Here is a 20,051-nt window from a genome sequence, read left to right on the forward strand (position 1 = left end):
AATTAACTAAAAATCCAGTGTATTGGTTTAAATTTGTTCATGAAGATTTTGGGGGGCTTTATTAAAATTCCTTTCACGAAATCCCGATTCCAGACAGTGTGGTGCTTTTTGTTCTAAAGGAAACCATCAGATGTTGTAGGACTACAGCGGGGGAAGGGGGCTCTGATTCTGCCTGGGAAGGCGGCTGGAATAGTGACCCGGGAGGACTTGCTATAGGAGGCTGTAAGTGAGCCTGGCTTGAGGGGTGAGTGGCAGTTAGCGGGCAGGTGGGAGTGAGGAGAAGAGCAGTCTGAAAAGGCAGGTGTAGCCCGGTTATTAAAGGGATGCAGGTGGCTCTGTTGGCTTCTTTAAGGCATTTTTGCATGTGCATCATATGTCAGTAAATGAATCACCACGTTTAAAAGAAGTTTGATGATGAGAGGGTTAAGCCAGTGCTGCCTAGGTGGTCTGTGATCTCACATGACTTGGCCAGCTTCGACACATCTAGAACAGTTTGTTGGGAGACAGTAAGGACAATTTAAGCTGTGGCTTTTATTTAATTTTAAAACAGCACAGTTTAAAAGGTAAAAGTTTCCTATTTATTAATGATATGCTATATGAGCAGAAAGCAAGAATTCAGGAATTCAGGGAGGCAGCTAAAGAGAGTTGAGAAATACAGATATAGAAGGAGCTACAGTAGGGAGAAGTGACGTTCCCAAGGAATGGATACGTTCCCAAGGAATGGTCTTGGTGGGAAGTGGTGGGTAGGTCTAGGAGCTCTCCTTTTTCTGTCTCACAGAAGATGAGCTTCTGAATCCTTTGCTTTTTTTTTTTTTTTTTTTATTACAAATAGGGTCTTTGTTATCATTTTCAGCAGATTTAGCTTCTTTTAATCTAAACTGTTTTCAGTGTTGGGTAAATTTCCCAGTAGCTGCGGTTGAGATACTAAAGCACAGTGGCTTTTGAGAGAGTACTGGTCACTAAACTTACTTTCCCAGGCCAGGCTTTGAAGTTAATTCAGGAAAAGTCAGAGACACTGCCCATCCTTATCCTGTGAGGCAGCCGTGGAGGTCCTTCTGTTTGTCTGCTCTTAGGAACAAAACTGGCATGGGGATCTTGCCACCTGACTTTGCCTTTGTTCTTATACATTTCAGATTACAGAGTTCCGTTCGCATACGTGTACTTGCAGTGTGTATGCTAAGTGAAGTGAAAGGCGCTCAGTCGTGTCCGACTGTTTGCGACCCCATGGACTGTACAGTCCACGGAATTCCCCAGGCCAGAACACTGGAGTGGGGAGCCTTTCCCTTCTCCAGGGGATCTTCCCAACCCAGGGATCGAACCCAGGTCTCTGCATTGCAGGAGGATTTTTTACCAGCTGAGCCACAAGGGAAGCCCAAGTATGGTAAATACTTTGCTAAAATGAATAGGATTGCATCTATAATCATTTCTAATTAATATAATAGTTTATTTTAGCTATTTAAATATCTCATGTTGAATGCTTGGAGACTTATATTACTGTTTTTATTAGTCTTTTATTTTAAAAGATGTTCCATAACTGGATGTATGTGCCTCTGTGCATTTTTATTAGTAATATACACTAAAATAACTTCTTGGACAAGAAACAAGTTAGTTTAAACTATATTCCTGAAGGATATGTTATTTTATCCAAGAGCATTTTAGTTCTTAGTTACAAACTCCGAAAAGTGAGGAAAGTATGATTTATTGAGGTTAACGTCAATTTCTTTTAAAGCAGTTAATAAACTCCTTTTGGAGTTAGTGGTGTATGTAAATTCTTCATAATAATGTTATTACTAAATTAGGTCAGTGCCTGGCTGCCTGTTTTGATCTGAGTTCTTTCTGCTTTTTAATGCAGTGCATTAGATATTGCTTTGATATTTAGTTGTTTACTTAGAATCTTTATATACTTGTTCTAAGGCTCCTACATGTAAACGCGCACACACACACTCTCAGACTCTGACACCACCGCAGAATCACTTTCTCCGTATTATGGTCCACGTCCACTTTATTCCTCCAGAGGTTGCTAGCATGGCATCTGGTCTAGCCTGAGTAATATGCAGTTTGTTTCAGTTCTGCTAACGCATCTGCATGTTTTGATAGAACATCAGGCACTTAGAAAAGAGTAAAAATCTATCTGTCTGCCCGTTGTGACTCAAGCAGAAAGTGGCAGCGAGTTATTTCTCCGTTTCCCTCGGTGTTTGGGCGATGGTTTGGATGGGCCTTTCCTTCAGGTGGACGCGGCCGTGGGAAAGCTGTCGGTGAGTCTGAGCCACGGCGCCTCTGTGGGTCTCCACCTTCCAGGAGAGGCCGGGCCAGAGCTCTCCTGGCCCCAGTGTCATCTCAGGGGGGCGGACGCGGTGATGGTCCTGCACCCGGCTCCGGCCAAGGCCCGTCTCGGTGACCATGCCCACCAGCTCTTCTGTGTCGGCGCCGGCCACCCTGCACCCTGCCCCGGCAGTGAGCGGCCCGAGCCCAGCGCCGGTGCGCCCGCTCCGGTCTGAGGGCCCGGCTCCTGAGGGCGGTTCTGGACGGCACAGCGCTGCTGCTTTGCTGCACGCCTTGCCCCGCTAAAGGGAAGGAAAGTTTCATGTGTTAGGACTCTTCTGGCTTCTTACTTTTTCTTTTTAGCTTCAAGGTACATTTGGAACCAAAAAATACTCAGTGTCTAGTACTAAACATGTCACCGTCACTTTCGTCTCTCTGTTTTTAATTTGGAGAAAGTATCAGTATTTTGTAGAAAATGTGCAGTATACAGACTGGCATTCACCTCATCTTTCTTCATCCTCCAGGACTGCAGGTTAATAATCATAAAGAAATCTACCCCTGATGTAACTCCTATGTTCTGTGTTTTTGCTTTTCTTTATTCAGATCTGCTTCTCATGTGTTCAGCCACTGCCATGAAAAACAAATCCCTTCCTAGGAGAAATGAGTGTTAGAAATGGATCTAAAAAGAAAAGGTTAATGAGGAGAGCTGACAGTGCACATAACCGTGTGATTGCTCAGTAAATCATGCGTTAATTACACGATGAAGGAGGCCAAGCCGGCACCGGACGGATGGGGTGTCAGCAGGGCGGGGCAAGCGGACGCCCTGGAGATATGGCGGGCCGACGCGTGGATGGGAGGCGGAGGCGCATCAGGGAGCGGAGACCGTGACTGCGGGACGGAAGCGGGAGATGTCACCAAGGGTAGACTGGAGCACGAGAGGGGATGAGTCGTGGCCCTGGGAATGGTCTTGCTGAGAGAGGGGTGAGCAGTGATAGTAAAAAGGAGAAAAACGGCTTAAGCTGATTCATGGTCTATCGAAAAAAGTCACCTATTAATGTACTGCTTTTGAATGGCCACTTTAAAAGAGCTTTGCCTTTCTACAGTATTCTTTATTAATAATGACAGTAAAGCTACGAAAACCCAGATCCTTATGTTGATTTTAACAATCACATTTCTTTTGGTGGTGGTCTTCTAAACATGGCTCTAACTTCTGGTAAGAATAAGGTATTTACCATGATATTTTGACTTAAACGCAGTAAAAGACTTATCCTGAAATACGGAGAATCTTTGGCAACTTTAAGGTACCATTTTAATACAAGTGAAGTCTGGGGTGGTGTTTGGTACCTGCAAATTATTTTTTGAATGCGCCTTATTTTTAGAGCAGTTTTAGCGGAGATCTCCGTGTACTCCCACACTGGCAGACCGTGGCTGGGGGTCCCGTTGTCACAGCTGACACACACACTTCCTCTCCGAGCCCGGGGTCCACTGCGGGGGGCTCGCTCAGGTCCTGGGGCGGAGGCACGTGTCTCCGGAATGGTTTGTTCGGAGTGCGTTTCCCTGAGGCCGGCATCGGGGAGGCGGAGGCGGCCGGACGGCCACACGCGCCCTCTCTCCCGGCGGGCGTGCCCCGCTGCCCCCTCTGCAGAGTCCGGCCAGGACGGCCGCCGCGCTCCGCGGGGCTGTGTGTGCGGGCACCTGCCACGCAGCCTCGTGTGAGACTAGGTGTACAGTTCTATCATGGAATGGTCAGTTAGAAAGACACGTTATTTTAAACAAAGTAGCTTGGTTGAGTCTAAGGCCAGAGGTGAATGGCTTTAGTGGTGGAGGGGGCTCGTGACACGGCTGCCCTGCGGCCGCCAGCGCTGGGCGTCGGGCGCTCCGCCGCCAGGGAGGCTCTGGGCCGGGGCCGGGGCGCCCTGGAGGCCGGGAAGGGCTGCGGGGCCAGCGTGTCTTCACGGCCTTGCAGGACTTCTGACATCTGTGTTTCGTTTTTTAATGAATGAATTTATTTTAATTGGAAGACGATCCCCGGAGAGTATTGTGGAGGCCTCTGACTTACATCCGCGTGACCCCTCCCTCCTGAACCCCTCCCCACCCGGCCCTGCAGCTTGCCAGGGAGCACCTGCCCTGCGCTCCTTGCGGGTACGTCACACTCCCATGGCTGCTACTGTACCTGTGGCAACACACATGTTCCAGCGCTCTCCTCTCCAGTCGTCCCGCCGTCTCATCCAGCCGTGTCCTAGAGACTGTTCTTACATCTGTGTCTCCTTTGCTGCCCTGTTTGGACATAGGATCGTTGGTACCGCCTTTCTAGATCCCATATATGTGTGTTAATATGCGATATTTGTCTTTCTCTTTCTGATTTACTTCACTCTGTATAATAGGCGCTGGGTTCATCCGCCTCATTAGAACTGACTCAGATGCGTTCCTTTTTATAGCTGAGTAATAGTCCATTGTGTATGTGTACCGCGACTTCCTTATCCATTCATCTGCTGAAGGACATCAGGGTTGCTTCCATGTCCTAGCTATTGTTTGTAAACTATTTGATGATGGCCATTCTGCCCAGTGTGAGATGATACCTCATTGTAGTTTTGATTTGCATTTGACATCTGTTTTTAAAATGAGTGTTGCAGTGGGCAGAAAGTCATGAAAAGGTACTTTAGATTATGGGAAATATGTAGAACATGAATGTTATCAACCAGTACCTCTGTGGGGTTTTATGAGTGATGGCTGGCCCACTGAACGGCTGTCTCCTCTCTCCTGAAAACACAAGGCTCTAGATCACTAGATCACTGTCTGTGGGATCTGTGTGTGTGTGTGTGTGTGTGTGTGTGTGTGTGTGTGTGTGTGTTGGGGGGGGTGGCTTGCACACATGCATGTGCACACACTACTTGTTAATATTTGTAAGTATGTGTGTGTATTCACTTATGATCCCAAGATCTGCTAATTTTTGTAAAGTAATATTTAAGTTATTTTGGAGGCATGGTTTTCTAAGATATTAGTTTTTTTCCCTTTTCTCTAAATAGTTAGTGAAAATGTTGCATTGTTACTGTATTATTTCTTCTCACGAAAGAACAGTATTATTTAAAAAAAAAATCACTCAAATGCTGAAATGTTTTTTTAGAGTAGAATTTGATGACCAAAGCTTATTGCATGTGTATGATTGCATGTAGAAAAATTACCTTACATCATAGCTACCCTGTGGAAATTGCTTGTTGAATGATTTAGCATATTTGAAGAGATTCATGGTGATCCAGTTCCTTATAGGGAAGATTTCTGTGAAAGATTTCAGGATAAAGTTATGTAGAGAACTTTCCCAATTCAGAAATAAAATTCACTGATTTTGTTTACCTTTTTCTGCTTTATAGTATCAACAAGAGTTACAGGTAGAAAATATATGGAACTAGGTGGATAGATTGCAAAATCCATCTTACATTCATTAAAGATAATACTTGCTTTGAATTCTCTTTTCTTTCAAAAGTATTCCCTAGACTTCTTTTTGTAGAAACAAGTTGTCAAACGGAGAAGAGAACTAGGGCCCAGAGGACACAGAGATTGAAGGAGAATTTAAATTTCTTTATGAAAAGCAATTCACTGTTGCACAAAAGTAAAAAAAAAATTTTTTAATTAAAATGTTATTCTTTCCTTGATATCATTTAGAATAGAATCTGTGTCCTTGAAAACATCTGAGTTATGAAAGTGGTTTCTGCTCTGCTACTCCTGTTTTGTTGGAAGCCCTTGTTTTGTTTAATGAATCATTATACATATGGTAAGCTCAATGGGTATGTTATAAAATTTGAAGACACTATTATTAATCCACATATTATGTATGTTTATAATGCTCTTTTTTTTTAAGAATTAGAAAACAAAAAAGATTTAGAAAACAGTTGTAAATTGTAAGCCTGTACCAAATTGTTGTCTGTGGCAACAATTTCATAGTGTAGTTTTAATTTAAAAAACAATATCCCCAACTCGGTGGTTTGCCTTAACTTCTACATAGACAGAAGTCTTTTCTAATATCATACTTTAAAAGGGACTTTCAATGATAATTTCTAAAGTTTTTAAAGGATTCTACAACACCCTTACATTGCTTACTAGTAACCAAATACTGAGTTCCTGTAAATTGTAGCAATTTATCACATATGAAATATGATCTTTTTTTTAAAAAGTCAGTTCTTATACATGATGATGAAAGAACTCATTTTCACATCTTTAGAAAACCACCAGGATGGTCATACTGTTTAAACCTTAGCGTAGTCTCAAGTTTCAGTTTATAAAGTTTTTAGTCTCAGAAAGACATAAAACTCTTAAGAGTTGTGCTAGTTTGTTTTCTAAGTGTGCAGAGGACAAGAACTTCCTTCTGATGAGTAAAAGCAGGTGTGACGTAGGTGTTGTGAAACAGAGATCTACCTCCTGGATTAGTGTCCCCCCTTCCGTGATGAGGATGGGAGCAGAAACAGTTGGCTTGCAGGGGAGAGGACACGTGTGGCTGGGATGCAGCGGTCTGTTGGCGCCTCACATCCTGAGCCATTGGGACAGCTGGGGTGTTCCGACAGCCAATTGAGTTAGGTGAGCAAACCATGGTTTTCCATCTTTCCATCTTTTACTCATTTTCCTCAGGCATTAGTTCATAAAGTCAGAAAGATACCATTTACACAAAGATCTTTAATGTGTTTAAGTTCAGCTTCTTAAGTAAATGAGTTAACATGTGGAATAGAATTTCTGAGGAGCATCTGCCAGTTACCGTGTAGTATTGGCTTTGGGATAATTGATATTTGGCTGCTCTGACAGTAATAGGCTACCAGATCAGCTGCTTCTTGAGTCTCTCTTTGGAACATGCTAATAGGGTCATCTCAACAGAGTGGAGGATGCTTATCTTTTAAAGCGTTTATAGTTGGGTGGGGTCTTTTGTTTAAGAGCTGTAATGATATGTGAGTCAACTTAAAAGGAGCACTCAAAGACCTGACTTTATACTAATATTTATACTAATATTATAAATTTTGGTCTAGATATTTAGGACTCAGGGTAAGCTTTTTAAAACATATACATATTTTATAAAATACATCATTATATCTAAACAATACCAAAGTAGTGTTGTATTTAATCCTTTTTTATTAAAGTTTTGGTGAAACAGCATAGATCCATAATAACTTAGAACAGATAGGCTTAAACCTCCCACCTCCCTGTTTTGTCTGTTTTCTTCTTCAGTAACAAACCTCGAGATTGGGCACGCCAGACTGCAGTTTATTTGTGCGTCTGTGCTCCTGTCTCTGCACAGAGGGTTTGCGGTGAGTGATGATAGCCACAGCACCAGCAGCGACAGCATAGTTAGCATTTGTCGGGTGCTCCCTGTGATCTAGGTGCGTGTTTCTTACACCAGCCGTAGGAGGTGGGGACTGCTCTTACCTGTGTTGTGCACTTGAGAAAGTGATGCTTACAGGAATTGAGTAACTTGCCGACATTTAACATTCTGGGAGATGGAGGTAGAATGCTAGCCTCAGAAGTCTAACCTTTGCTCCCAACCTCTACAGAATCAGTAGGGGTAGAGGAACAAGACGGAAACATTGAATATTCATGTCTTCAAGTCCCACAATTCTTGGGACTCAACCATGAATTTGACTCTAAATTTCCTATAGCAAAAGAAAAAAAAAAGTGGGAAGGGTGAATGGGGTTTGGGAGAATACCATTTAAAATCTTTTTCTTAGGACTTAATCCTCAAATAGAGCCCCCTTGTGGGTGCCTCCAAAGGAGACTCACTGGGATCAGATGCTGGAAATGATTTCTTCATAACACTGCCTATAGTATATGGGTGATGGGTTTAATAGGATTTTTTTTTTTAATCCCACAACAAACCATAAGGCCAGAATGCCCAAGCATGATCTGGGCAGTGAGATGCCAGAGAGCTCAGCTGGTAGAGAATCTGCCTCCAATGCAGGAGATCCCCCGGTTCAATTCCTAGGTCAGGAAGATCCCCTGGAGAAGGGATAGACTACCCACTCCAGTATTCTTGGGCTTCCCTTGTGGCTCAGGTGGTAAAGAATCGGCCTGCAATGGGGGAGACTGGGCTTTGATCCATGGGTTGGGAAGATCCCCAGGAGAAGGGAAAGGCTACCCACTGGAGTATTCTGGCCTGGAGAATTCCATGGACTGTATAGTCCATAGGGTCACAAAGAGTCAGACATGACTGAGCATGCATGGAGTGGCTTGATCCATTTGTAAGATCTAGCCTACTCCCTCAGAATGGAAGCAGATACTTGCAAACAAAGCAACAGATAAGGGATTAATCTCCAGAATATACAAACAACTCATGCAGCTCAGTATCAAAGAAACACACAACCCAATCAAAAATTGGTGAAAGATCTAAATAGACATTTCTCCAAAGAAGACATGCGTATGGCCAAAAAAACATGGAAAGATGTTCAACATCATTAATTATTGTGTACATGCATGCTCAGTTATGTCCAACTCTTTGAGACCCCATGGATTGTACCTGCCAGGTTCCTCTGTCCATAGAATTTTCCAGGCAAGAATACTGGAGTGGGTTGCCGTTTCCTACTCTGGGGAATCTTCCCAACCCAGGGATTGAACCTGCGTTTCCTGCATTGGCAGATGGATTCTTTACCACTGTGCCAGCTGGGAAGCCCTAATTATTAGAGAAATACAAATCAAAGTACAGTGAGGTATTACCAATTAGAATGACCATCATCAAAAACTCTACAAACGATAAATGCTAGAGAGGGTATGGAGAAAAGAGAACCTTCCTTCACTGTTGGTGGGAATGTAAATTGGTATAGACACTATTGTGAACAGTATGGAGATTCCTTGAAAAGCTAAAATAGAGCTATTACATGATCCCACTCCTGAGCATATAGCCTGAAAAAACTATAATTTGAAAGGATGTATGCTAGCCACATTATTTACAGTAGCTGGGACATGGAAGCAACCTAAATATTTATTGGCTGAGGAAGGGACCAAGAAGAAGTGGTATGCATATACAGTGGAGTGTTACTCAGCCGTAGAAAGGATGGAATAATGCCATTAGCAGTGACGTGGATGGATCTGCAGATTGTGATACAGAGTGAAGTACGTCAGACAGAGAGAAATACCATATAACGTTGCTTATACATGGAGCCTAGAGAATTGGTACAAGTGAACTTACCTGCAAAGCAGAAATAGTCACGGACGTAGGGAACAAACTTCTGGTTCCCGTGGGGAGGAGGGGGTGGGCTGAATCGGGAGGTTGGGATTGACGCACAGACACTGCTGATGCGCTATGTGAAGTAGGCAAGTGATGAGGACCCGCCACGCAGCCAGGGAACCCTGCCCGGTGCTCCGGGATGACCCGGATGGGAAGGAGGTCTACAGCAGAGGGGACGTGTGTGTGTGTGTGTGTGTGTGTTACTGACTCACTCTGCTGGGCAAGAGAAAGTAACACAGCGTTGTAAGGCACCTGGAGTTCAGGAAATTTTTTTTTTTTTTTTTAAATCCGGAATACTGAGAGGAATGACATAGATGGCTGCACATTTGCCACTTAATCCGGGTCTTTGTGTCTACTTCAGAAGCACCAAAGTATACTTTGTGTATACTTCAAATGAGCAGATCCTGGCTGACATCTCTGTTTTGAAAATTGAGAAGGGTAAACAAGAAACGGTGACAGTTGTTCATTTTATTAAGCTCACAATTGAGTGGGTAATTATCCCAGGCAGGGGGACTGTCATGGAAGCCAAGAAGTTGAATTTCCAGTAAGAAAGCGTTTTTTCAGGTCTGTGGAGTGCGCAGAGAAGTGCCAGGTCAGAGAGGACTTTAGTGTCCACTGCGTGGCCACAGGCCCCGGGTGCCTCAGCAGGGGCAGCGTCGGAGGAGTAGTCACCCTCGGTGCTCTGGGCTGGGGAGGAGTGCAGGGCGCAACCGGAGCTCCTTGTGTAGCCTGTGCCCGTGGGTGCATGCAGTCCTGGGGAGGAGAGGCCCGGTTGAAGGACTTTTGTATAAGGAACGGAGGAGGCCTCAGGCTGTTTGCACGTCTAGGGGAGGAAACCAGTGAGGAGGGAGAGGGAAGGTGAAACGCAGAGCCCGACGGGGGTTGCACCTGGGCATCTGGGGCGCGGGTGACGGGGCTTAGAGATGCTGGGGCTCAGGTCGCGGCCGCAAACGGTGGCCAACCGATCAGCCGTCAGAGAGGTGCTCTCCCCCACCACTGCCTGCCCTCCGCTGTCAGGCAGCGCCGCGCACATGCGGATGAGGTCTAGGACAGGGGGGTGAAGGCTGGGGGCCAGTCACGAGTGGTGACCCGCCTGGAAAGGTGACTGGGCCAGCAGCGGCGCTCCCCTGACCCTGGAGATGGAGCTGTCATGGGAGTGGGAGTTAGGCGAGCCAGCGGGGAAGGCGGAATAGGCTGGAGGGCGACGCAGAAGCGGGCACCCTGGTGAAAACCCGCGTGCTTCCTTCCACTCTCCTCCCGGCGGCTGACTCTGCTGTTGCCCTGGGCGGCTCCGGGTGCCCCGGTGCTTCCTCACCCAAGGGGACGCGTGTGCAGGGGGCCGGGAGCCTCCCGAGGAAGCTGCGTGCTCCGCTGGTCTTAGAGGGCGCTGGTGTCGGATGGCCATGCCCGGGAAGCCCACCTAAGGTTGGCAGGGAGAGTTAAAAGTAAAAGACCAAAGGCCTTGGGGCTTAGGGGCCTTGTGTTTTGAAGGAGTCTTTAGTCATTGTAAACAAAAACAGAATAGAAAAATCTCTCAGGATATTATCATGGGATACTATTTTACATTGTGAGCATTTATATTTTTGTTGGTCTTTATTTCTAATCGTGACTGTGATTCCGGGATTATTTCATTATATAAACATCGATAAAGAAAAAGTTAATCATGGTATTAATATTGTTACAGAATAATTTTTTGTATTGACCTAAGGAAGAAATAAAGAAGTTTTGTTCTTTTAAAATTCTTTTCAAAACAAAGCAAAATAAGGCTAAGCTACTTTAAGCGGTTGCAGTGTCCTGGGAAAACAAAAGCTTTGGTGCATATGCTTTTGATAGTAGACACTGTGACCGTATTATGTGCGCTTTCCTAATAATGTCTGATGTTATCAAATTGATTAACTCAACATGGGGACTCATCAGATTTAACTGTGGTTGGCAGCTGTACACTAGAAGAATAGTAATACAGAAGGGGAATGAAATTAGCTTTTTAATCAGCTGCGTTAAATACAGAACTAAAAAATGTATCCAATGTGTTCATTGTTTCACAGCAACGTGTGCGACTGTAGTATTCACAACAGTAGCCTTTCCATTATCCTTCCCAATAAAATCCTGACTGGTATTTTCAAAGATTGGCTACTGCCAAAAGCTGGACGTGCTAATTAGATTTTCATCTGATAATTGATAGTGTGGGTTTCAAGCATTTATGATTTCCTGTGGGCTTCAAAAGTCAGCATTTGTATCCATAGATTATATTTACTGTGTAAACCTCAGACTAGTCAACTCATCTAAGAACTAGAACCTGAACCGCTGATGACTCCTCCTCGGAGCAACATAAATATTTCTCTGAGAAATTAGTCATTGCGAAAATAATTATTTTCCTTTTTGCTTTTAAAGATACAAGCATGAAAAGTTAATAAATGATACCTAAGGAGGAGCCCTCAGTTAAGGGGTCAGGGTTGATTCTGACTCTGCCCGTAACTGTAGCTTGAGCCGCGGAGTGCTGTAGACAGTGACTGCCTGCTTTGCGCAGGTCGCTCAGGGCGCTACCGTTCTGACAAGAACAGCAAAGACACCAGCTTCCTTGGAAACACCGTTTGGATGTCCTGAGAATCTCTCTTGAGGGCAACAGTCATTAGTTAAGCTTTAAGGACTAATTTTCAACTGTTGAGAAATAAGCGTGACAAAACTAGCCTGAATCTCTAGATTGTGTAGCATGAAGTGTGTGCAGAGAATTTCCTCTTCCGCTAGGTGTGACACCCAGCTTTTAGTCTGTGTTCTAAAGCTGTTGAGCTAGTAAAAATGTGAGTATTCAGATATTCCCCAGTCAAATGTTATCATCTGGAATTAAGATAACAAAATAGCTGATAAGTGACTGAAAAGATATGCAGATTATGTGGGACAATTTTCCCCTCTGGGTTAGAGATCAGTTTTCCAAAAAAAAAAAATACATTAAAGTGTTCTTAGATGCGTTGTATGTTAACACATAATCATGTTAAATGCATGTATGAGGAGTAGTGTATATTAAATTTCTCATGTCGCTTCAGATTTGTAACTTAATTAGTACAGTGTCATGACTAGTTTTAATTCAGAGAGTTAAATATATTTAATTTAGGGGGAAAAAGCAATATTTGTCATTTAAAGAAGATACAGTATCCCCAATAGGTCCCCATTGTGAGAGAATGTAAATTTTACAGGTTTGATAAGTCCCTGAATATGTTCGGTTAGATAGATAACTTACTCAAATGTAATCTTAACTATAATCTTGCAGGTGAGAGAGTATAAATATTTCAGGTTCAAGAGGGATTATTTTGAGGAGTTTTAATTGCCAGTGAACAGGAGTTTATTGTGATCCATACAGTCAAAGGCTTTGGAACAGTCAATAAAGCAGAAATAGATGTTTTTCTGGAACTCTCTTGATTTTTTGATGATCCAGCAGATGTTGGCAATTTGGTTCCTCTGCCTTTTCTAAAACCAGCTTGAACATCTGGAAGTTCACGGTTCGTGTATTGCCGAAGCCTGGCTTGGAGAATCTTGAGCATTATTTTACTAGCGTGTGAGATGAGTGCAGTTGTGCAGTAGTTTGAGCATTCTTTGGGATTGCCTTTCTTTGGGATTGGAGTGGAAAATTCTGAAAGAGATGGGAATATCAGACCACCTGACCTGCCTCTTGAGAAATCTATATGCAGGTCAGGAAGCAACAGTTAGAACTGGACATAGAACAACAGACTGGCTCCAAATAGGAAAAGGAGTACGTCAAGGCTGTATATTGTCACCTTGCTTATTTAACTTATATGCAGAATACATCATGAGAAACACAGCTGGAAGAAGCACAAGCTGGAATTTAGATTGCCAGGAAAAATATCAATAACCTCAGATATGCAGATGACACCACCCTTATGGCAGAAAGTGAAGAGGAACTAAAGAGCCCCTTGATGAAAGTGAAAGAGGAGGTGAAAAAGTTGGCTTAAAGCTCAACATTCAGAAAACTAAGATCATGGCATCTGGTCCCATCACTTTCATGGGAAATAGATGGGGAAGCAGTGGAAACAGCGGCAGACTTATTTTTTTGGGCTCCAGAATCACTGCAGATGGTGATTGCAGCCATGAAATTAAAAGACGCTGACTCCTTGGAAGGAAAGTTATGACCAACCTAGATAGCATATTAAAAAGCAGAGACAGTACTTTGCCAACAAAGGTCCGTCTAGTCACAGCTGTGGTTTTTCCAGTGGTCATGGGTGGATTTGAGAGTTGGACGGTGAAGAAAGCTGAGCACCTAAGAATTGATGCTTTTGAACTCTGGTGTTGGAAAAGACTCTTGAGAGTTCCTTGGACTGCAAGGAGATCCAACCAGTCCATCCTAAAGGACATACATTAAAATATGTACATCCTGGGTGTTCATTGTAAGGACTGATGCTGAAGCTGAAACTCCAGTACTTTGCCACCTGATGCGAAGAGTTGACTCATTGGAAAAGACCCTGATGCTGGGAGGGATTGGGGGCAGGAGGAGAAGGGGACGACAAAGGATGAGATGGCTGGATGGCATCACCGACTCAATGGGCATGTGTTTGTGATGGACAGGGAGGCCCGGCCTGCTGCAATTCATGGGATCGCAACGAGTCGGACACGACTGAGTGACTAAACTGACTGACTGAGGTTGGTCATAACTTTCCTTCCAAGGAGTAAGCGTCTTTTAATTTCATGGCTGCAATCACCATCTGCAGTGATTTTGGAGCCCCCCAAAATAAAGTCTGACACTGTTTCCACTGTTTCCCCATCTATTTCCCATGAAGTGATGGGACCACATGCCATGATCTTAGTTTTCTGAATACTGAGCTTTAAGCCAACTTTTTCCCTCTCCTCTTTCACTGTCATCAAGAGGCTTTTTAGTTCCTCTTCACTTTCTGCCATAAGGGTGGTGTCATCTGCATATCTGAGGCTATTGATATTTCTCCCGGCAATCTTGATTCCAGCTTGTGCTTCTTCCAGCCCAGCGTTTCTCATGATGTACTCTACATATAAGTTAAATAAGCAGGGTGACAATATACAGCCTTGACGTACTCCTTTTCCTATTTGGAACCAGTCTGTTGTTCCATGTCCAGTTCTAACTGTTGCTTCCTGACCTGCATATAGGTTTCTCAAGAGGCAGGTCAGGTGGTCTGGTATTCCCATCTCTTTCAGAATTTTCCACAGTTTATTGTGATCCACACAGTCAAAGGCTTTGGCATAGTCAATAAAGCAGAAATAGATGTTTTTCTGGAACTCTCTTAGCCCTGCTGCGTCCAGGGAATGAAATCCACCCTTGGCCCCGCCCCACCATGACGCAGGCGCACGTGACGCGCGCCGGCGCGCGCTGTTTCCGGAAGTCGCCCCCGCGGTCTCTGCCGTGGCTGCCAGCGCTGTCGCCGCGGAACTTCGGGAGTGGAACGGTCGAGGCGGGCCCGGGCGGGGCCGGAGGCCTGGCCACTCCGCAGAATGGAGATAATCAGGAGCAGTGCGTGTCCGCTGTACACCTCCCTGCGTCCTCGGGGCACTTCCTCACCCGGCCTGCTAGGCCCTCACCGCGGCAGGTCTACTTGACCCGGCCTGGGGCAGAGGCAGTCCCCTCAGGGGTTTGCTCCCCTTTTGCGCTTCTTGGGGCCTTGTTCGCCTTTGGCCCGTGCACCCCTCGGGGCTTATATCCCTCCGGTCTGTGCACCCCTTAGGGACTTGTCCTCTCATCCCAGGATCCTTGGCAGCTCCCCTTCCCTCCTTCCCTATCCCCCTAGTAACCCGTGGGCAGAAAGCCAGGCCACCAGTTCTGAGCCTCTTCTCGGTTTCTCCACAGATTTTCAGAGTAATCTCCACAAAGTGTACCAGGCTATAGAGGAGGCCGACTTCTTCGCCATCGATGGGGAGTTTTCAGGTATCCCTCGCTTGCAAGCTCGAGGCTGGCACCCTGCAATGCACAGCCAAGCCTCCTCCTGCCCGCCACCCCCACCCCCCACCCCCGCGCCCTCCTGACCCCTGGCCTGGGCTTATACCTGCTGGTCGCTCCTCCCTGTTTGAGTTTTCTGGGTCAGGTTGCATGAGTCTCCACGTTTCCTCTTAAACGTTTCAAAAGCACGAAAGAGGTGCGGTGGGTTTCCTGATTGGGTTTGTGGTTGTTCGAACTCTGAGGGTTGCAGATAAGAGACTACGCTTTTGATGCTGCTTAAAAACAGCTGGACAGGTGTGGGACAGCGCTGGAGAGTTAGGGTCAGGCCTTTTTTGATGTGTGGTGAAATACACATAGCATAAAATGTATCCTTTTAACCATTTTTAAGTGGTTTTAAAGTTAAGTGAGACTGTAACACTGGAGTGCCACCATCCCCACCGTCCATCTCCACAGAACTTTTTCATCTTCCAGGACTGAAACTCTACACATTGAACAGTAATTCCCAGCTCCTCCCTCCCCTCTGCCTCTAGCAATCATTGTTTCTGTCTCTATGAATTTGACTAGTTTAGACATTTGCTCTAAGAGGGCTCATACAAGATTTGTGCTTTGTGGCTGACTTTAGGGTTGGACTTCTGCAAATAAATGAGGGTATTCCTTTAGGCATTAGTGAACGTGTTCACTGCCTGCCTTGGCATGGGTGTACACATGTATCTAGTACTTAGATTAGTGTAACTAACAGTTATAATTGCAAGGTTCTTGTTTTTCTTTTGGATCAGAGATATCCAATTTTTGGTAAAGATAGCCGTTTTTGCTACAAGTTGTGCTTGTTTCAAAGACTTCAGCTCTTTCTAAAGGAATCCATGCTGGGCATAACTTTGTTTTTACTGGGCATAATCCATTACTGGATTATAATTGCTTAATTATATACATATAGTTATATAAATAATGGTATAGAATTATAATTACTGAATTATGATCAACCAATTATGTCAGTTTCAAGTGTATAACACTGATTTGGTATTTTTATACATTATGGATTGATTACCTCGCTAAGTCTAGTTACCATTTGTTACCATACAAAGTTCTTGTCAGCTATATTATTGGCTATATTCTCTGTGCTGTGACTGACTTATTTTATAAGTGAAAGTTTGTACCTCTTAAACTCCTTTACCTATTTGGCCCCCCCCCCCCAAACTCCCCTCCTTCACTCTGGCAACCATCAGTTTACTCTCTGTATCAATAAGTCTCTTTCTGTTTCTATTCTTTTCTTTTTTTTTTAAGATTTTATCAGTAAATGAAATCATCAGTATTTGCCTTTCTTTGTCTGACTTATTTCACTCACTTAGCATAGTACCTTCTAGGTCCATCCATATTACAAGGTTGTTTTTTTTTTTTTTCTTTTTTATGGTTGAATAATATTTCTTTACACAAATTCTTTGCAATCCCATGGACTGGAGCCCGTCAGGCTCCTCTATCCATGGAATCCTCTAAGCAAGAATACTGGAGTGGGTAGCGATTCCCTTCTCCAGGGGATCTTCTCAACCCCTGGTCTGCCACATTGCAGGCAGATTCTTTACCATCTGAGCCATCAGGGAAGCCCCATGTATGCATATATATGCATGTATACACACACACGCACACATACTCACACACATTTATAGCATCTTTACATATGTATAGAATCTTTATCTTTTCATTTATCCTTGGACACTTAAGTTACTTCTATCTTTGCTATTTTAAGTAATGCTGTAGTGACCTAGGGATGTATATATCTTTTTCAGTTAGAATTATTGAAGAAAAAATAATTTTTGTTTTCTTCTGATGAATATCCAGAAGTGGAATTGCTGGATCATATGTTAGTTCTATTTTTAATATTTCGGGGAAGCTTTATACTGTTTTCTATAGTGCCTGCACCAATTGACATTCCCGCCAACAGTACATGATAGTTTTCTTTTCTCCACATCCTTGCCAACATTTGTTATTTCTTGTGTTTTTGAGAATGGCCATTCTGACAGATGTGAGGTGGTATCTCAAGATTGCTGTGGTTGTTCGGGGTCTTTTGTGGTTCTATACAAATTTTAGGATTATTTGTTTAGTTCTGTGAAAAATGCCGTAGGTATTTTGATAGAGATTGCATTGAATCTATAGATTGTTTTGGGTAATATGGGCATTTTAACAGTATTAATTCCTCCAGTTCATGAGCATTTCTGTTTTTCATGTTTTCTTCAATTGCTTTCACCAGTGTCTTATAATTCTCAGAGGACAGGTCTTTCACCTTGGTTAAATATAGTCCTAGGTGTTTTATTCTTTTTGATGCAATTGTCAGTGGGATCGTTTTTATAATTTCTCTTTTTGATGGTTTGTTATTAGTGTATAGAAATTTACAGTGGATTTCTGAATATTAATTTTGTATCCTGCAACTCTGCTGAATTCATTTATTAGTTCTAATAATTTTTTGGTGAGATATCTATAGGGTTTTCTTTATTTGAAATCTGTTTTAGATACTGAAACTGTCCATTCTCAAATTGAAACATTTGTATCTCTGAATTCTCTATTACAGGGTTTGGCTTGTTAGCCTGCGAAATTCATGCTAATTTTGAAAAAGTGAAATAAAGAGCACTTCCAGTTAGTTTTAATTCATAAAAATAAGAAATTATAGAGCCATTGAATAGTTGACTGACATTTTCTGTTAGCATTTACGAATAGGTTAAAATTTTTTTTCTTAAAATCTAGGAATCAGCGATGGACCTTCAGTCACCGCATTAACAAATGGTTTTGACACTGCAGAAGAAAGGTATCAGAAGCTTAAAAAGGTAAGTGGGTGTGCTAGAAAATCTCATTTTTTTTCCCATGTTGGTCTTGCATATGTTAAATTATAGAGGAATAAAATTGTCAAGCTTGCTTATTAACTTCTCAACCCCAGCTATGAATTGATATTTAGTGGTATTTAAAACAACAGCAAAAATAATTGTTTGCTGGAAAACATTTTGGGGAAGGTTTAGTATTTTCATTGTTAATTTCATTTACAGGAAATATGATGTGGTTATTTTAATCATTTGGAAATAGGTTTACTATGATGCTCTGGATGATGCATAAGTGCTTAGTTGGGAAAAATATTAAGAAATATTCATAAATTAATAATGCTCCTGATAGATAATCTATAATCGGTTTGGATCAGAAGTATTCTGCCAAAGTCAAGTAGAATAATCAGAAAACCTACCTGATTGCAAATACTGTTGCTCATGTCGACTATACAGCATTGTTTTGACAGATATTTTATTTCCCTTTTCCAGCATTCCATGGACTTTTTGCTGTTTCAGTTTGGCCTTTGCACTTTTAAGTATGACTACACAGATTCAAAGTAGGTTGTTTTAACAAGTGGTGGGAATTCTTTTGTCATGGCATAATATAACACCCTAAGTCTCCTTTTATCTTATTTTCCCCAGGTATATAACGAAGTCTTTTAACTTCTATGTTTTCCCGAAACCCTTCAATAGATCCTCACCAGATGTCAAATTTGTTTGTCAGGTTAGTAGTATAACTGAGTTGTTGTTCCTTTTTTTTCTGTTACGAATCCCTGATGAAGCTGTGTGGAAACGTGGAATCAGAATTCTCTTTAAAATTTGGTTCTATAACCAACTTTGCACTTCGGGCAAATCACTTTACCTCACTGACCTTCAGTTTTTGGATTATAAATAAATTATACTCTCATCTTTCCTTTGACCTGAGAGTGAGTTAAGGAATAAGATGTAAGAGACAGGCAGAGGGACATGGGAACATGAACTTTATTATAAGTAGAGCTGAATTTGAGACCATGACTTCGTACTGTGGCTCTTTGGGGGATGTTTTTTATTGTCTTACCCCTGAACTGAACCTACAGATTAGGACCTGCAGGTTTTTTTCCCAACGCCATTTTCACTGCACGCCTCTTCAAGGGTAGACCTTTATTTTCTGGAGGAGCAGAGTATGTGTGTATGCTCTTTGAAAAGAGCAAACCTAAAAGAGAAAGTGAAAGTATAGTCACTCAATTGTGTCTGACTCTTTGCAACCCCATGAACATAGCTCCCAGGGTCCTTAGTCCATGGGATTCTTCAGACAAGAATACTGGAGTGGGTTGCTGTGCCCTCCTCCAGGGGATCTTCCCAACCCAGGGATCGATCCCAGGTCTCCTGCATCGCAGGCAGATTCTTTACTGTCTGAGCCACTAGGGAACCCAGAAGGGGCTAAGTTACATGTGCTCGGTTTCTTTTCCCAAGCTTACCAGTTAGGAAAGAGGGTAGAAAAAGACCACTGGTGCCTCCTGAGGAGGAAAGGGCTGACTTTATGAGCCAAGGTGAGGATTCAGGGAGGGTCCCCTTTAGAACAGCCAGTTCAGAGTTGTAGCTGATCTGGTGGACATTCGGTGAATGTCAGCTTCCCCTTTCTGCTCTCTTAATAATCTGATTAACGAATAAGGAGATCATTGATCTCTATTGATAAGGACAGTGTGAATTAGTGTCTATCATATGGATATGTGATGAAACCTGAGTTTTGGTCTTCTCTTCCTTATAATCTTATGTCTGAGCTTCTCTCCCTGGAGTAACATTAGTTCCTTTGAGTCTTCCCATCTGTCCCTTTTCCTGCATCTAAGTAGTACTGCAGTTAAGAAAGCCTGGAGGGTAGGCTTCTGAGTGATTGAGT

At 43.2% G+C, this 20,051-nt stretch overlaps 1 protein-coding gene across 11 annotated transcripts in view; it reads left to right on the forward strand.

The window, feature by feature from the left end:
* The window catches only part of LOC122680161 (cyclin-Y-like protein 1), a 256,180-nt gene that overhangs the window by 47,763 nt on the left and 188,366 nt on the right, over positions 1-20,051 (forward strand). For 3 of the 11 annotated variants that reach the window (XM_043881201.1, XM_043881203.1, XM_043881212.1), the window contains 4 exons: positions 15,282-15,359; positions 18,099-18,184; positions 18,665-18,732; positions 18,818-18,899. In XM_043881201.1, coding sequence (XP_043737136.1) covers positions 15,282-15,359; positions 18,099-18,184; positions 18,665-18,732; positions 18,818-18,899 — 314 coding nt within the window. Of the gene's footprint in view, positions 1-14,808; positions 15,025-15,281; positions 15,360-18,098; positions 18,185-18,664; positions 18,733-18,817; positions 18,900-20,051 lie in introns of those variants that run through there. The other 8 variants (XM_043881202.1, XM_043881204.1, XM_043881205.1 and 5 more) reach the window with 6 other exon arrangements.

The sequence above is a fragment of the Cervus elaphus genome, chromosome 22 (genome assembly GCF_910594005.1).
Source record: "Cervus elaphus chromosome 22, mCerEla1.1, whole genome shotgun sequence".
Taxonomy (NCBI): Eukaryota; Metazoa; Chordata; class Mammalia; order Artiodactyla; family Cervidae; genus Cervus; species Cervus elaphus.